General features: G+C 36.7%; 1 protein-coding gene across 3 annotated transcripts in view; it reads left to right on the top strand.

The window, feature by feature from the left end:
* cntn1 (contactin 1) overlaps nt 1–19,245 on the top strand; it is a 73,460-nt gene that overhangs the window by 33,400 nt on the left and 20,815 nt on the right. For 2 of the 3 annotated variants that reach the window (XM_011475924.3, XM_011475921.3), the window contains exons 2-3: nt 12,600–12,734; nt 14,236–14,274. In XM_011475924.3, coding sequence (XP_011474226.1) covers nt 12,680–12,734; nt 14,236–14,274 — 94 coding nt within the window. In that variant the 5' untranslated portion in view covers nt 12,600–12,679. Of the gene's footprint in view, nt 1–6,004; nt 6,223–12,599; nt 12,735–14,235; nt 14,275–19,245 lie in introns of those variants that run through there. The other variant, XM_011475922.3, reaches the window with a different exon arrangement.

Raw genomic sequence — 19,245 nt, 5'->3', positions numbered from 1 at the left:
CATCCAACTTCCGCTCATTTCTCTAAGTCTAAGGTATGGCAACCTTTTCTAATCACTCAAGTTTCACTGTCAAACTCGCTCTGCAAAACAAGTCTAGAGGCTGAAACATGTTCTTCATCGGTCTAACGTCAAAAATGTCTTTCCGTTCCTACTTATTTATGACGGTGAGAAAAACATGGTTGATGATGTCTCTCAGTTACAAAAAACAGAAAACCACAGCTGAAAGTCTCTCTGAACAGTTTAAAGTTGAACTATTTTGTTTTCCTTCTGTTGAAGCACAAATGATACTTAATGTTAAAGTACCATTAGCTGTCACACACCTAGGTGTGTGGAATATGTTCTCTGCATTTGACCCACCCCCTGGGGGAGCGGTGAGCTGCAGACACAGCAGCCCTGTGTGTGCAACCCCCCCCAATCCAATCCCTTAATGCTAAGTGTCAAGCAGGGAGGCAGTCACAAAGTGTGAAGGAATGTGTGTGTTTTCTATGTATGAGCAGGAAATATACTGTTCAGGTTCTTTAGGAGAAATAAAAGCTCATTTAATGTTATCTTATATATAGGGCACATGTCTTCATAGCGATGCTGAAGACGTAATAATCTACTGATAAAGAAATGTAAACAAAAGCGCTAAAAGCACAATTTTATACAAACACAATATATTAAAAAGGATTTTATGAACAGACAAGAGATACAAGTTGAACCCAAGGGTTTTTTCTAACTTAAACAGCTGTTTTCTGATAATGTCTGATTTGAATGACAAGGTAAGTGTCAGACTATAAGCACTTTAGAGAAAAATGGAAGCTAAATTGAAATATTAGTAATACCAAAATACGTTTAAAAAAGTAATAACAAAAAGAAAAGAAACAGAATTGTTTCTTTATAAAACCTACTGTTTGAAAAAATATTAATACCATTTCTTATGTATGGAGCCCCTAAAGGGCCATTGATGAAAAAAAAAAAAAAACTGGAAGAAAAAATTGTTTTTTTCAAGTAAAAAAAAAATTTTTGGGGGTAAAATTTTTTTTTTTGAAGTAAAAAGGAAAAAAAAATAAATTATTGGTGCGCACCAGTTAGTATCAGGTGCGCACCAGTTAGTATCAGGTGCGCACCAGTTAGTATCAGGTGCGCACCAGTTAGTATCAGGTGCGCACCAGTTAGTATCAGGTGCGCACCAGTTAGTATCAGGTGCGCACCAGTTAGTTTCAGGTGCGCACCAATTAGTTTCAGGTGACATTATGACATTGTCAGTAATATTTCTTGTTTTCAGAAAGTTTACAAGGTCCATATCCTCAACTTTAGCCATTCTCAAGACAACTATAGCTACTTGGTGCACAATGAGCAAGTAGGTCAACTATCTGATATCTTCTGATAATAACTGGTGCGCACCAGATACTAACTGGTGCGCACCTGAAACTAACTGGTGCGCACCTGATACTAACTGGTGCGCACCTGAAACTAACTGGTGCGCACCTGAAACTAACTGGTGCGCACCTGATACTAACTGGTGCGCACCTGAAACTAACTGGTCCGCACCTGATACTAACTGGTGCGCACCTGATTCTAAGTGGTGCGCACCTGAAACTAACTGGTGCGCACCTGATACTAACTGGTGCGCACCTGATACTAAGTGGTGCGCACCTGAAACTAACTGGTGCGCACCAGTTAGTTTTTTTTTTGTTTTTTTTACTTCAAAAAAATTTTTTTACTTCAAAAAGAATTTTTTTTTCCTCCATTTTTTTTCCTAACAATGGCCCTTTAGGGGCTCCGTACTTATGCATACTTTGGGAAACATTTTTGTTTCATCATTAATTGTTACTCATCCAAAACAATTGGAGGAAATTACTATTAAAATCTTAAAAATATTGCTCTATGCTAGAAATAACTTAAACTACGACGGAGTATTAGGGCCACCAAAAAAAAAGAAAAATTAGAGCCACCAAAAAAAAAAAAAAGTAAAATTACGAGATTTTATCTCGTAAATTTAGGAGATAAAAACTCGTAAATTTACGACTTTTTATCTCATACATTTACGACTTAAAATCTCATAAATTTACGAGAAAAAAGTCGTAGATTAAGGAAAAAACACAGAAGTTGTCCGTTTATCGGAACCTAGCTTGAAGATGAAGTATGTGGAGCCTTTTGTGAAGCTTCATTTCCGGATTATTATAGGTTTAAAACAAAGAGATTCTGAACCTTTTGGCGACTCAAAATCAGATTATTTTCCGTGTAGCAAGCAGTCTTTCCAGGGTTCAGTGTCAGTAAAGCGGAGTTTAATATGTAAAATAAGGAGCTCAGAGACACGTTTGGGTGTAGACAATCGCTGCAGCCTTTATTCTCCTTTTCATTCACATTTTCTGAAGTTCATTTGTCTCATTACGTCATGAACCTGTCATCCCAACACCAATGCGGAAGTAAACAGTGTTACAAACGCCCCCTCCTGCAGATGAAATGTCCCGTTTCAGCATAAAACAATAAAGAGGAATGAAAATAGTGTTTTATATTAGCTTTGGAACGTTGAAAATGCCAAAAAAAGTGCTCCTCCTTTTGTGTGACGGAAGCGTCACACAGACGTAGAGTCTTGTCTTTGGTGGAGGAAGAAAGAATTCAAGCGAACAGCTGCAGGGACACCGACGACGGCTTCATCGGGCTGCAGAGATCCTGCAAACCAACCATCAATAAATAAAACTTTAATGAATCGTAAATCAAACAAATGACCTTCCAGACATTTGGAACGTTATCAATAAACATTCAGCTCACCTGTTCAACAAAGTTTAGTCGGTCTGCTCTGCTGCTGCACGGCGTTCACCTGCTGCTCTGCATGCTAACTTCCACTGTAATCTCCTAAAATTACGACTTTTTTTCTCCTAAATTTACGAGTTTTTATCTCCTAAATTTACGAGTTTTTATCTCCTAAATTTACGAGATAAAATCTCGTAATTTTACTTTTTTTTTTTTTTTGGTGGCTCTAATTTTTTTTTTCAAGTTTACTTCCGCATTGGTGTTGGGATGACAGGTTCATGACGTAATGAGACAAATGAACTTCAGAAAATGTGAATGAAAAGGAGAATAAAGGCTGCAGCGATTGTCTACACCCAAACGTGTCTCTGAGCTCCTTATTTTACATATTAAACTCCGCTTTACTGACACTGAACCCCGGAAAGACTGCTACACGGAAAATAATCTGATTTTGAGTCGCCAAAAGGTTCAGAATCTCTTTGTTTTAAACCTATAATAATCCAAAAATGAAGCTTCACAAAAGGCTCCACATACTTCATCTTCAAGCTAGGTTCCGATAAACGGACAACTTCGGTGTTTTTTCCTTAATCTACGACTTTTTTCTCGCAAATTTATGAGATTTTAAGTCGTAAATGTATGAGATAAAAAGTCGTTAATTTACGAGTTTTTATCTCCTAAATTTACGAGATAAAATCTCGTAATTTTACTTTTTTTTTTTTTTTTGGTGGCTCTAATTTTTTTTTTTTCTGTGGCCCTAATACTCCGTCATACCGTCGTATTAAACAGTTTAGATCTTATCTAAAAATCTTTCCAAAGTCACATATTTTACTACCAATAAATCATCTGAGGCTTATGAAGAACATCCTAAATGACCCCTCAGTTGAAGATTTTCCAATTACAAATCCAAGTTCTGACTTGACTCCAGCAACGGCTCTTTCATCCACGAGAAACAGCCAATCTATCTGGAAACATGGAGTGTAACCCTGAAGACAGCTGCCTCTGCACTCTGTGCCCACCAACACTCCATGCACGCTTCCAAGACACTTGATTGCTTTTTGGTTGGAAGACTTTTTAGTTGCTTTTCTGAGCAGCGTTGTGTGGCTCACTAGAAGATAGAATGTGTGCTCATTTGCATGCATGTTCTGCCTGGTTGATCAAAATCAAAGATCTGATTTGGTTTCAAGAACTAAGACTTAAATCAATGTTTAAACATAAAGGAGTTTAAGATGAAATATTGAAAAATGATCATTCATAAATAGGTACTATAAAAAAATACAATAATTAGAACCAAATGATTGTTTATACAAGAAAAATATGTGTTGAATGTTTTCATGTATGTTAGTCTCTGTGTGTATGTTTATCTATGTGTGTAGTTTTTGTAGTTTAAATATAGGAGTTACGTATTTCTTTTCTTCTTTCCTTTTTTTATCTTGTCCTATATTTCCCCTAAAGCTTATGTCCAAAAAAAAAATTATCTTATCAAATCAAGACCCAACTATAGGTCCTGTGGTTTTACTGGCATCTCTGCGGTCAATATCCAGCTTTTTTAAGGGTTTAGTGGTGAAATGTCTTCAACTCTTCAGCATCACCCCTCTGTTACCAAACCTATAATATCTAATTATTCAGACATGTCCCATCATTTACTGACATATAATACTAAAGTATTGACCTAATTTTAAATAAATGCATCCTGCCAAAACCATGGCAATTAGCAGACATAATTCAAACAGATAGTTTCATTAAAATTAGATCAGTTAAGATAAATGTGAGACCTATGTAGTTAAACCAAAATTCAATAATTTTAATCAGTTCTGTGATTTGTGTTTCACTATGCTACTTTGGTGCCTTTTATTTTTTACCTAGATTACACTGTTTTTCATCTTGTCACATACAAGAATACAAAGTGGAACTCAAACTTATTTGATTGTTTAGTTCCCGCTCGTCTTAATCTTCCCTGAACCTTTAGGACCCGACTTTGTCAAATCCAGACAAAATCCTTCTTAGCCTCATCTTGCCTCAGTTCAGTGTCGCAGTTCCCCCCATTTCCTGCACACGGGGAACACTTCCCTTTAACATTCCGCCTCACAGGCTGAGAGTGAGACTCACAGCTGGCTGTTTTCTGCATAATATTTCATCATTCGGATATTTGCCCGTGAGTATCTCACCTGGGGACGCCGGGGCTTCATTTTCTTGCATACTAGTTGTTATCTTTTGCTCTTTCCTGCTGTTGTTTCCCTCTCAAACATGCTGGAATTGGTTAAAAATATAATAATAATAAAGGCTCAATTCTTTTTTTATCATTAAAATGAATAATTTAAGGAGAACACACTCTAAACTAACACAATATTTGCAACGGCATTTTGCAATATGCAAAGAGGTCTGTTTTAAATAACTTTTTATATTATTAATTCTTTAAAAACACATCATCTTGTTAATTGACAAGTGGAAATACACTTATATAAAATGTAAATGATCACAATATCTATTTATATAAATGAAAAATAACCAGATGGTTGTAAAATTTGTTTTACAAAACAAAACTTGATTTCTTTTCTGTTTTGCTTGTTTATAAAGATCTATTTTATATTCATAACATTGTGTAACATTAGCATTTTATATAGATTTGAGTGACTTAGGATGTGTGTTGGGGCTAAAGACATGTGCTTATTTAGGATCTAATTCATAAATGTTAAGAATTAATTTAAAAAATGTAAAAGTGGTCATGAGTTGATTCCTTACTTGTACTGCCTTAATTAAGTTTAAAAAATATCAATAATTTGATCTATATACATATATATATATATTTTTTAATCATCATTTAATCATCAAACATGAAGCTAGAGAAGTACAATTTGAAAATGACGTTGCTTTGTAACAGGGTGAATTGCAGCCAACGCCCAATAGAGCCATCATCAATGCCAGTTTAGTGCAGATGCCTAAATCTCTTAGGGGAATGTGCTTACTTTAGCACAGATCAGGACAAACAGCAGAGATTATGATTATGGTATTGGAGATGATATGTCTGGCTCCTTGCCAGGTTGATGATAACATCAAAATATTGAGAGGGCTTGATGTAGTCTGAGTGTGTTTTTTTTTCTTTCCATTTTTTCCTATATATTATTATTAGCGGGGTGTTTCTGTGCATGTGTGTGAGTAGAGAGCTTAAGAGATTAAACTACGGCCCCAGTTGGAAGATCCCTCTGCGGGGCTTTCTCTCTGCAGGGAGGCTCCCTTACTGGCGTCCTATTTGCATGGCTCCCCGCTCCCAGCTCAGGGAGGCGGCTTTTTCCTCCTCTCATCATCTCTCCCTCCTCCTTTACACCTTGATGAGGGCTCCTCTATCCAGGAGCGTTGCTCATTTCTGAGGAGGACAATGGAGCTGAGAATTTAGGACACATGGCAGAGTTGGCGAGTTGAAAGGGATGGCAGACAGGGGCTGCTTAGTAGCTCACCAGAGCTGCCGTCATGGCAGCCTCCCATAGCAAGGTAAGCAGGATCCTGCTGTTTTTCCACTTTAGAGGGTTATGTTTCTTTCTTTTTTTACATCATCTTAATTTATTCGACCTGCATTTGTTGTTTTTATAAAAATAAAACTTTTTATTTTATGTTAGGGAATAAATCTGAAAGTTAAGTCTCTATGAATGAAACAGTGATTTTTTTTTCTATCATTGTCAGTTGCTCTGAGAGCTTTCTATGTCAATCTGTAAAATGATCATTCCATGTGCAGTTTTTGTGAATGAAAAATATGTTTTTGCCGCTGCTCATTTGAACAGTACATCATTATTTTAGTGGCTTGGTTACAGCATGGAGGCCTTCAACAGGGCGCCCTCTTTTCTCTCGTTTTTCTACCACCTTTTGTCTTTCTGGCACATTCAGTTACGTATTTGCAAAACTTGGGATAAAAATAAAATAAAAACATACTTCGTGACTATCTTTTGAGACTAATTACACTGCCTACTGCATCAGACCGTTTCAGGGCTTTTATTATGAAAGGTCAGTGGTTTTCTGTGTTACGTTCACATGCAAATGATCAGGAAATGTAGTCTAAACTTTAATTATGTTGAAATTAAACCAGAGATACCATTTTTGTCACTGTTTCCCTTTATCCTGTATATCTTTTTCCAAAGAGAGGCCAAAGATTGATCTATTGAAGCACAAACTTGTTGAAATGTGAAGTGAAGTTGATCATGTGAAGAAGAAGAGACCCTGATTTAAATAGATCGATGTTAATATGACTAATCTTTTACCCCTTTAAATTAACTTGCAAAATGTGCTTATGACTGCATCATATCACTGTTTTTCTTTTGTATTTTAAGTTTTATTTTTGCCTGTTGAAGTCAACAGGTTCAGCTTTACTTGCCTGTTTGTAAATTGTTCTCTGGCATGAGATAAGAAATATAGATTAAGAAAACTGATAGCATGTGTTCTGACATTATGATAATTGGTCATTTAGTACCTTCTTTGCTGTGCCTTTAGACGTTTTAAGTTTATTTCATTGCAGACTCACATTTACAGATGAAAGCTGATTTGAGGTTAATGTGATGCAGACAGGAGTCCAGCTCCAGCGCTCATGGCTTGAATGGCTGGTGTCATTGATATTCAGGCCGGCTGAGGTTATTGAGGCGGTCTGGCCCCGGGGGGCATTGTGTTGACGGCAGGGGTTAGGATAAATAGCTTGCATTAGCATAGCAGTTCTAGGGAATGAGAAGAAGAGACGGAGAAAAGGAGCGACAAGGAGCAAGGGGGGAGTCAGATAAATAGACACACTGAAGGAGCCATGACTGGATAATCCAGAGCTTGATAACATCATGAATAATACTCCACACAGCTCCAGATGATAGTTTTTTCTTCTTTTATAGATTAAAAAAAATATTTCCAAATTGAAAGAAAAGTCTGCTTCAGATTGGATGTAAAAAAAAATGAATGGAACAAACATAGCCTAAAAAGTACAAATGTTTTTAAATCACCTGTAGATAACCAATGTGTTAATCCTACATTTTTAAAGGAGCCAGGTGTTCTTCAGAGATATGCATATTTAGGTATGCACTTCAGTCACAGACCTTGCAGAGCTGAAGCTGCAGACAATTCTTTTGTGCATCTGTGATCAATGATTGTCATCAATAATTCATATGAAATACATCACAAACTCTTTGCTGTAAAATAGAACTAATTAGATGTCAAAAAGAATCAAACTGAAGCTTCTTTCCCATTGTGGGCCTTATTTTCATAAATAAAATTAGCCAGTTTGACCTGAAGAATGGTTTCTATTGAAAGGAATGTGCAGTTCATGAGTGGAATGCTCCACAATGACTGACATTCATGTTTAATATAGACTTGGAGTTGAAGAAGGGGGGCTGTGTTTGAGGCAGGAGGACTGGTGATGATGAAGAAATCATGAAAAAGTTGAATTTCTTTTCTTTTCAATTTGCCCTGCTGCTCCCACAGCATCTCCACAGGCTCTGGATGAATTAACTTAAAGAGATTGAACAGTAGCGTCCTTCACAACAGGCCGAGTCACAGCTGCGTCTGGAATATGCCGTGTCAGACTCAGCGTCGCGCTGTTTTCATCTCAATTTGATCTGGATCAATACCGCTCTTTCTCTACGCTTTCCCAGGGGCCTTTGGTGATGACACCAAGTCTTATCTGCCGCGTGTCAGACTCTGTGATTCCATGATTACCGGTAGATACAGTAGAAGACAAGAATTTGACTACAAATGACAGATTACATGTGCATGCATTTAACAGTGTAATTAAACAAAAAAGAAAGTTTTAGATTAATTTTGATCTGAATTGGCTAAACCTAAAATAAGTAAATTATAGCATTTAGCAGCATTCATTTTCAGTTCAACATCCTTACTAGTGAGATTTATAACTTTGTTGTTCACAAAGGATGTTTAAAATATTTAACTAAATGATTGAAATAATAAAAAAATCACATCAAATGTTTAAAATCTATCTTTTTTTGTATATAGTTTTTGACTGACATCTTCCTCTCTTCCTCCTGTCTTTTAAGAATTTTACCTCTGAGTTGTAGGTGGGACTGTTGGCGTAGAGCTACCCACCCAACACACTGTTTATTTGCTCTCCTGCGAGTTTACAGCCCCCCATACCCCAACCTAACATTAGTGGTCCAACAAAAATCGTAGCAATATTGGAGCTATCCAGCCGTACAGTTTGGAGCCAGATTCCAGCTCGGACGAGGAAAAGGAAGTTGTACATGGATCTGGTTGTCTACCAGTGGATGCATCCTCTGATCTTTTTAAAACTATACAGACTTGGGTTTTCTGTAGTTATGGGTAATTTTTTTTAGGGTTTTCATTCTTTTGAGCAAACATATGCATTAAGAAATATTACCTATATGCTTAAAAGCAAAGACACTTGCTTAATTACATATTCCAAAACAATCTGGCTCTGAATGCACCCTATTTTTTTATTCTTATATGTTTTTTACATTCTTGTCTTATTATTTTAGTTGATAAACATGTTTTCATTTATTACAAATTTAAAGAATAAAATATCGGGGGGAAAAAAGTACAAAACAATGATGTCAAAACTTTGGTTCTTGCCTTGCATCACCAAATCCTAACATAATGGGATGTGTTGCTGAGCCGTCACTCAAAAATTCCCTGGCTCCTCGTCATTTTGGAAAAAGCTGAAACAGTTTGTAGTTTAGGGAAGCATCAAAGGTTCCCACCATGTCTTTTCAGAACTGGCAGCGCCATTCTTTTCCATAAACTGTCGCATCAGTCATTACTGTTCCTTCTTAAATATTTCAACTTTTGCTCAGCATCAATATTTTCTGACCCCAGTTGTCATTCAAGGCAGTCCTTCAGATTCTACGCACAAGAGATAAATGCAAATTTAAAGAAAGTTTTTCTTTTTCACTTGTGGATTGATTGATTTTTGTTTTTACATTTGCTTTTTGGTCATCCTGTTTGCCTATCAATGTGTGTCACTTTATTGTTGAATCTTTCACCCTCTTTCACCCTCATAGACGGTCCCTATTTTCTCTCTTTAACTGATTAGGACCAATCCAGCGTTAACCCCAGTTTGGCTTTACTTTGCAGGATTACAACAAAGCTGCTGTTGACAACTGAGGCTGTTGGAAGTGTGTGTGTTTGTGTTCATCTGTGTATGCATCTGTGTGTGTGTGTGTGTCGGGGGGGCTGAGGTTGCTCGAGCAAAATCTTTTTTTTTTTTAAGTCTACCTCTCTGTCCCCAATCATCATCTGCTCTCCTCCCCCTCCTCATGATGCGTCTTTATGACCCCCATCTGGCCTGAATATTAACAAATAAATAAAAAAAAGAAAACGGCTTTAGAAAGTTATGGGGTCACACAATAAAATGCAAATGGAGGTGTTGACCCCCTGTTTCAGATTTCTAAATGAGTTCTAAAAAGCATCTAGTAATTTGGTTTTTGGATGTAGCACTCCAAGTGAGAACAAGGAAAAATGAAAATAAAGATCAAATTACAAGCTGTGTCCTTGACTGTCCTGGGTGTGTTTTACGATGACGTGAAGTGGTCTTGTTTGATGGCCTTTTGATCTACAGTTTTGACTGCAACACTCTCATCAAGTGCGATGGGGAGATGAAGCAGGAAAAGCTCTAACAGTGACGGCCGGAACCGTCTCACTTTCTTGGTCAATCAATCAGAGTTAGTCCTTAATGGAATAGATGGGAATGGTACCTGTTTGTTGTCTGCGTATCTCCTAAGAGCATCTATTAAGATCATTTATGATTTACGAGTAACAGAAATGGCATTTAAAGGGCTGTAAACTGACGCTGATTAAAAAGAAAAAAGAAAAGAAAAGAAAAACTCAGTTTTCTGTGATGCTTCTGCTCCTGGATTCTGTTCCCAGATGAGCAAAGCACCCGCCGTCTTCCTTTCACAGCGGCGCTGTTGTCCCAGATTAAAATGAATGTTTGCATAGTTTCATCGGTGGTCACAAAAGACCCCCCCTGCAGCACACAAACTGCTGCTTTTGAAAGGTGTTGCTAGGATACACTCCCAAAGAGAGATGAAACCCCACCCCCTCCGCATGGGTTTCTTACTCTGCGAGTCCATCACGCTGCACACATGGGACAGCGTGTCACACTCCTCTGTGAAAGCTTTACAGTAACTGCTGTTTTGTTTGTGTCATCCAGAGCTGACACTTTACATGTGATCTTGAGGTTTTTTTTCAGTCTGTCTTTTATATTTAGAGCCAATTTGTCTTGTTGCCTCCAACATGTCATTCCTGCCGTCAGACCCACCGTGCTTACAAGCAATCAATAACTTCTGCCTCATCTTTTGTTACCCGTTAATCAACACTCATTTCTCTTCATGAGCAGAAAAAAACCAACAGATTTTTGACACAATCTTTAGTTGAGGGTGGGGAGAACATTGACAGCAGTTTAAGAAAAACAAAACACTAATCATCTTAATTGTTTTAGCTATTGAATTATCATGCATGATGATTTTGTGTTTTGCAGTAAATTATGCATTCTTTACCATCGGTTCACCTTTTAACCCTTCTTATTAAATACATAAAAAAAGTTTTCTTTTGGCTATAACTTCCTAATGGTTCTAAATCATTTAACTTTTTTGTGCTACAAATAACAGTTCTCGTGCTCAGCCAGAACATGATAATTAGGGAATAAATATGTCACATATTTAAGCTTAAACACTTCTAATCACACAATATGATGGACATTATAAAACTGTTTTCATAAATTCGTTGTGGATATCGAGCGCTTCTTAGCCATTCTTCTGCATGTTTCTCCTGACTCAGATCATGCTGGCTTTCATCATGTGTTGCTGGGCAGAAGCAGGAGAGCTGCTGCTGTGCTAGATGTGATGTTGCCGAGATGTGGATGAGAGTGAGTCTGTGCATACTGGCTGTGGTGATCTGCTTTATTGTCACTCATCAGGCAAACACACGGCAGAATGAATGAAGGAAAAGAAAGAGTTGCTTTATTCCTTTTACCAGCTGATTTCTAAAGAAAATGTCAATAACCCTTTGAAGTCTATTGATGCAAATATCCATCCAACCACTTTGGCTTCAAAATTACCTTAATTTGGCATCCTCATGAAAGCAAAAACATATAAAGTAATTTTTCAGGCATCAGGAGGTTAAATATATATCTCTGGTTTTAATGGCATTCATGCTAGGTGCTATAATAAGAAATACGACACATTTCCGCTTTTTAAACAGCTACATGACAAAGTTCAGGTCAGTTCAGTTTTCCTGCCATCCTTTATACATCTAAACATAAAACTATTGAAAAACAGAATAAAATTAAGAAATATAAAATAGTTATAAACCTGACAAGTCATATACTCATGCACACTTCCACAGAAGAAAATATTTAGAGTTTATTCAGTCTGATTTCATTTATTTATTACTTTACTTGACATAGACATTAATATCCATTAATGTGCAATAATGTGCAATTGCCATCTCTGCAAATGCCAATACTCAGTACTTCATCTGTTGTTACTGGACAGGTGGCACATTTGTCTCCCTAAAAACAAAGTGAAATTAACAACAATAATTCAATATAAATCTAAATGAAAATTGAAAGTGTAAATCAATATTGTAAAAGGAGGTTCCAGCTGTGTCTTGCACGAGATGGATGCAAACACGCCCTCCCTTTTGTTAAGTTGCATGACATTCTTTTTTAGTATGTGTGGGTTGAAAGTTCAACAAAAGATCTATTTAATGCTTTTCTTCTGCATTAAATTACTCCGTAGCTGTTTTATCTTTTCTCTTCTATCTAAACTATCTGTGGAGATTTGAGAGTTTCTCATTACATGAACAATCTCTTTTTTTCCCTCCAATTATTAAAAGCTTTTTTTTTCTGTCTTCTTGATCTCCTTAAGGAAAACTGCAAGGTCCTGCTCATGTTTCAACAGCCAAGCTTCAAGCTGTAACCCCACCAGGTGGTTCTCTCTCCAGCATCATGCTGCGCCTCGCCCTGCTCCTCCATCTACTGCTCCTCTCCTTCACTCCTGCAGGTCTGTTGCAAATTCAGCCAAGAAGAAAATGTTGCACAAAATCAAAAATAAGTACTAGGACACAGTTTGAGTCATAGCATACAGAAAAAAAAACATTCTTACACATTCTTTCTTTTCTTGCATGTGTGTGATTTGAAAACAACCAATCAGTAGTAGCATGTGGTTTTTGGTTATAGGTGATTCACACAAAAGCTGTAATTAGAGCGATATTTTTTTGGCTGTGTCGGACGTGTGTCCTCTCCCTAATTGTCTGTGAAAACCTCTTCAAATTTTGCTCATTTGGCTTCCCTTCTATTTGTCTTCGCTCTTCAAAAGATCACTCAGTTGTCAAGGATATTTATTCACGTCAGGAACATTTTTCAGGCAAATTGCAGTTCCAGCCACTTTACCAAGTGTGAAAATCACACAGGTGGTAGGCAGCTTAAGTGTGAGCGTGCTTGTCATAACTGGGCTTTCTGTGAATGGAAAACAAGAAAACCGCAAGCGAGCAGCTCACTGACAACTTAGTCGTATGTCTGGCCACGCTGGCAGTTCTAACATGCTTTAAGGGGAAAAAATGGGAGACACATTTAATGTACTCAGTTAGAAATACATTTGTGCAATCATGCAGTCGTATTTAGGTCAGTTCAAACAGACATTATAAAGATCTCTTGAAAATAAAGCAAGAATTGTCAAATGAGATGCTCACTGTTTGCTTGAGAAGCGGGAGTGCTGCATGCCTCCAAGGGCTCTGAGTTTTCTCAGCCTGCTGCTGTGTAATCAGCTGGGTTGGAGTTAAAGCAAAGATGACAGAAAAGAGTGAACTTAAAAAATGACCTGTCTAAAAATAAAGCAACCTTCTCTGCACTCCTCTAGCCTGGGTAGACCACAGTGGTTTGATTTGTACATTTTCATGCCTCTAAATGGCAGGTTCTTTAAAAAACGGCGTCAATTTGACATTTATGTTTTAGCCTTTAGGCAGTGGGATTTCACTGGCTTGCAACATTTGAAGAGAAATAAATGGTACTCAAATGCACCACATAGTTATTACGTGATTCCAAACATGTCTGTTGTTTACAGTAGATATAGAGCAACCTTAGATTTTCTGTCTAGAAGACATATGGCTAATTCTAAAACTTTTTTTTAACCAAAAAAGGTGAAAAACTAGTGTGTTTTGTGACAAAATTGAGGTGTCACACAAATTGAGATGCATATTAAGCAAATGTCATCTGAATACTAATAAATACACAATGTTATTACATTTCTTATATTTTGACCAATTAACTCCAATTAGGTTTTCTGTTTTGTCTTTAAAAAGGGATGTTGATTAATCGATTGGTTTGGTCCAGTTTGTCAAAGATTATTATCTCACAGAAGAAAAGTAAAATTTGATGAAAATGAAGATTTTTTATTTATTTTTTTATTCTGAAAACAAAAACAAAACAAGCTTCAGTATACAGTGTTAGGCAGAGATTTTGCATGTTGCAGTTAAAGCCTTCTTATGACTTCCTTTAACTTTCAGGTGCTTCGGTTCATGAGGAGTTTGCAGATCTCTGTGGAGGTAAGGCTGTATTTATATCTGTACCAGTATTTTTTTTATTTTTTTACTTTATTTGAAAGGAAATCCACATTTAAACCTACTTGTTTTTGGAAGTGACTGACCTGGATTTTTTCTAAAATTTAGCTCCGAGTATTGTAAATACCAAATAAACACATTGATGGCAAAATACATTTACCTATAAATCAATGTCAGGCAGTAAGAACAAACAGCTATAAATGGAAACTACCGTAGTTGGACAACCTTTAAAGGCATTCATTCTTTTGATTTACAGTTTAACAACTATTCGTGTTTACAGCCTTGGAGGCGGCTATGAATCCTCTTCAAGGCTGTGACAGTTGAGTGGAAAATGTTCACTGACTGTTCCAGGGTTTTGTCAACTCCAGATATCAACTGGGAAAATATTTAAAAAAAAACAACAACAAAGAAAAACTACAAAAAGGGAAAGTATTTGTATTTGGGCAGGTAGAAACCCACAACCTTGTTAGATTAGATCAGTTTTGTCACAATTGTGCTGTGAACTGGGTTCATTTTAAACATAATAAGCAAAAGAAACGATAAAAAAATACACCAAGTCACGTATTAGGAGTACAGTCTAAACTCATTTCATATCATATCAGGGATGAGGTTTGATAATGAGAAAAATAAACAGAAGAAACCACCTACAGAAAAAACAAACCAAAGACAGCAGTTCTTACAATAAAATCAAAGCTAATATTAACCAATGATTATAAATAATTTGTACAATTTGAATAGATCAGTATTCAAAGATGCAGTTGCAATGTGACCCTCAGCAGGACAGGGCTGATGAAAATCAGCGTAAAAATTAGGTGTTGGTCTCCATGTTTGATCTGAAAATGACATTTTATCCCTGTGGATTCAGCAGAATGAATAGATCGGTACATTTCAACTGAGTTAACAGATCAGTGCTGAGAATTTTCATTCAACTATGTTGTTACAGTTGGTGAAAGGAATTATTGTCCTTTTGTTTTGATTTGCATCCAAAATTGCGTAACATTTTTGTTGTAATCAAAAAGGAAACGTTTTCAGATCCATTTACTGGTTTTCCGTTTCAGTTGTTTTATTTTGTTTTTATTTGATGTGAAAAGTCAAGAGCAGGGCTGTCTGGCGCACACACATTTTGAAGGCACAGATGAGACATTTAGAGCATTAAATTTTGATCTTGAAAATAGTGGAATCCACAAACAGTCTATCCGTGCATCTATTTTTCCTTTTAATGTCCTGTGCAGGGTTGCTGTACCCTGCTCTAGCCATTAGGTGAAGGCAGGGTTTACCTTGAGGAGGTTGCAAGTCTACTCTAGGGTAAATCTAGAAATATGAAATTGATAAAGTGCACTTGCTGACGCGACATGTGGCAAAAATGTCAGACTAAACTAAGTCATTGGAATACTGATATGGTGTAATAAATAGCACAATGAGCATTTAGAGCGCTTGACCATATTGTAAAACTCTAAACTTTTCAGTTCAGCAAAACCAAATACTCAATAAGCAAGAATAAAAGACGCATTATGGACTTTGTGTTTGTTTTCTGTAGTTAAAAGCACACAGTATGGCAGAGGTTGCAGTTGTGAGACATCAGCATTGTTTACTGTATACAAACGTCATTCTCTGAAAGAAAAAAGGTGCAGACAGAATGTCAACAAGGGTAAATTAACACAGAAAGGCTCAGTTGCTTGGGAACAAGCATGTGGGTTGATTTGTTAATGGAGTGAGCGGCGGCAGAGCTCATGAAATCATCAGCCGCTCATGCAGAGCTCTAGGAAAACCTGATCCGTGGCACCGCATGAAAACAAAAACCTAAGAGAGCAAATGGTTACAAATGACACAGAGAAACACATTGATGCAATTAACGGGATGACAAGAAAAGTGTATTTTAGTTTCATTTTATTGAAAAATAAAGCAGTTTTGATATGATTTCAACCAAGTATCATAAAACATAATGTTTAAATGGAACAAAATGTTTGTTCTGGAAAAACAACTGACACATAAAAATCACTGTTCGAACTGAGTTTTTGGTTTCATTTAGTCGTGCAATCCGGAATTTCTTTGGGTAAAACAATTATAAAATAAAGTTTTGTGAATAATGTTTGTAGACACTTTCGCTCTGGTAGTTCTTGCTTTAACCTCATTGTTTTCCTTGGATTATAATTAGAGATGCATGAGCCTGATGAACCTGACACAAAGACAGCAAAACGCTAGTTTAGAGATAAAAAAAAGAGAAATAAGTTAGCACTCATTAAACAGCTGGTTGAATGACCAATTCTATGGAAACTGTGCAACAAGAAAAATCAAGGAAAACACAAGACACAAAATTACGGAAATCATATTGTGTTTTTTATTAGCTTTGGGGGGGAAAAATCTTACAAAAGCACTAATGACTGTTGAACAACAACTATTCCTTCATTTAAAATATCCTGTTAGTGTATAAAAGTCCATATACAATTGAAAAGATTGTCATCATAATTTATCTGAGCATGTGCTGCAAACATAATCTCACAAAATAGATGATTCATGTTTAATCGTGTATTAAATTAAAATGATTGTTTTTCTCAGTTTATTTAAAATGAATAGCCAACATTGATACTAAATATGTTAAAAGGTATAATTTGCCAAAAATTATATTACTGAATTAGTGCTGAAATTAAACCTTTATTTATAAAAAGTCCAGCCCTCAGAGTGAAATTTTTTTTGGTCAAAAATGTATACTTTTATTTTTATAAATTTCTAAATTCTAATAAGGGTGCAGCTCACTGACTCTTTAGACTCAATGTAATCAAAAGATAAATAGTTGAAGGTGATCTTTTTCCTTATTTTAACAATTTATCCAACTTGCAAAATGTTTTCTATTAGTTTTATCCCAAGTATGGACTGAAAGTTTTTATGCAAGTCAATATGATGGATGTACTCTTCAGCCTGACATGCTGCAGGCTTACGCTCTGAAGGTCACACTGCACCAAAAACAAGAGAAAAGTGGGAAAATGCTGCCCAGGATGTATGATGTCGAACTTCTTGTCAAACCTGAATAAAAATGGAGTTTAAGCCATCAGAAAAGTGAGTCGATGTAGAGCCCCTCAAAGGTCAGAGCCTTATTGCAGGCAGCTTTGAAGCTGGGCTGCAGGCACTTTTTTTCCCTTTTAAAAGTTAACTTCTAGTCTTTCAGCTCATACATGTACTAATACCCATCACTGGGCTGTGAAAGCACTTCTAAAGCCCACCTAATAAATGTCTCTCAGGTACTGAGTGTCACATCTTTTTGCCTGTTGGAAAAGTGATTCTAAAAGACAGGCAGTGTCTCTTTGCCATCCCAGAATAAACCATCTCTAAGCTCTATAGACATGTGGTGTAAAACTTTCAGCAATACATGCAATGCACGGCATTAAAAGCCTTTTATTCCATATGAAATAATTGTTTGCCTGTTTATAGATGGCATAAAAAAGGGCATTTCTCCTTAATTTTTCTAAGCTAAAAAACAACAGAAAAAAACACAGAGTTTTAGACCAGCTTTTTTGTCGGATTAAAAGTTCCAGCACACTAATAATGGAAAGAGCCTTGCAGATTGTTTGGCTCACAGTAAAGCTGACTAATTAACCATTATTTCACATAGAATTAGAAAAAAAAAAAGTAGATTACTCCCTCCATCCCTCCAGGGACATTTTGGTTTGCCACTATGCTTCATTATATGGCTCAGGGGCTTATGGGTAATTATTGCCACATTTTGCTTGAAGCGCCTGAAGGACACAATATGCTCGCTGTCCCACTTGGACTCTCTCCTTGGTCATGCAAACATTCTGCTGCAGATGTGGAAAAATGTTGCAACATCATGTACGTTGAAATTTGTTGAAGAATTATTCCCCTTTGGGATTGCAAGTAGTTACTGGATTATTTACAGTGTAGTCATACCCCACGGGTATGACTAATTTCAGAGAGCACTGTCTATTAGTGCATGCATGCTCAGAACAGCAATGGTCAATACAGTCAGCAAGAAACCCTGCACCACTTACAGCTTGTAAGGTTTTAGAATGCACATACAATGGAATTAAAACGATTAAAAAGTTAATAGCATTGTGTTTCCAACTGATAACAGACAAATTCCAGAATAGATCAATGGAGTGTTATCTTTATATTTGTCTCACATGCTCCAGATGTTTGCCTTACTTTAAGACTATGATCAGGTCCTGCAGGCCATGGAGACTACTTTGTGTTTGCAATTTAGTTAGATGTGCCTCTCTGTCCATACCTGTCTTTGTATGTCAGTTTATGTCTCTAAGATTCCTAGTTGTTAACAGTAAAGATTTGCTTGTTAAACAAAACAGTCAAGTGTTGCCACAGTAGAAAAGGCGTTCAAGCAAAAAGGATAAAGGCACTGCTTTCAGAGAAGGGGTGGAGCTATCTTGTGTGGCCCTATAATAGACTGGCAAACCGTCCAGGGTGTACCCAACCTTCAGCAACTCCATGACTTCAAAAGGGATTAAGAAGGTTTGGCAAATGCTTGGATGGATGAATGTGTAAGTGTGAATTTTAGTTTGAAAAACAACGTATGAAGTGGTTATCATTCATTCTACAAAGGTCAACATTTTCGCTGTTGTTTAATGAATAAATGAAACTTTATTTATATAGCACTTTACAACTCCTGTTAGGGTGCCAAAGTGCTTCATAGTAAAAGAAAGATCAAATAAAATGATAAAATTAGACAAATAGTGAACAAAAATTAAAAACAGCATCAAACTACAAGAATTAATTAGCAATTTCAGTCAGACAACTCTTGCAGAAGAATATTTATTTCACAACATCTTTAGGTTGACATTCACAATTTGATTCACAACTTCGTTTTGGCATAAGGCTCCGTTCAATTCCTTGAGACACTTATTTTTTCCATACACTTTCGGGTAACAACCCCCGTAACGGAGCCCACAGGTGGAAGCCGGGGAGGAGGGAGGGGCAAAGAATGAGCGC

The sequence above is a fragment of the Oryzias latipes genome, chromosome 6 (genome assembly GCF_002234675.1).
Source record: "Oryzias latipes chromosome 6, ASM223467v1".
Lineage (NCBI taxonomy): Eukaryota > Metazoa > Chordata > Actinopteri > Beloniformes > Adrianichthyidae > Oryzias > Oryzias latipes.
The sequence above is the reverse complement of the archived record's forward strand: the minus strand, read 5'-3'. Positions and strand labels throughout refer to the sequence as shown.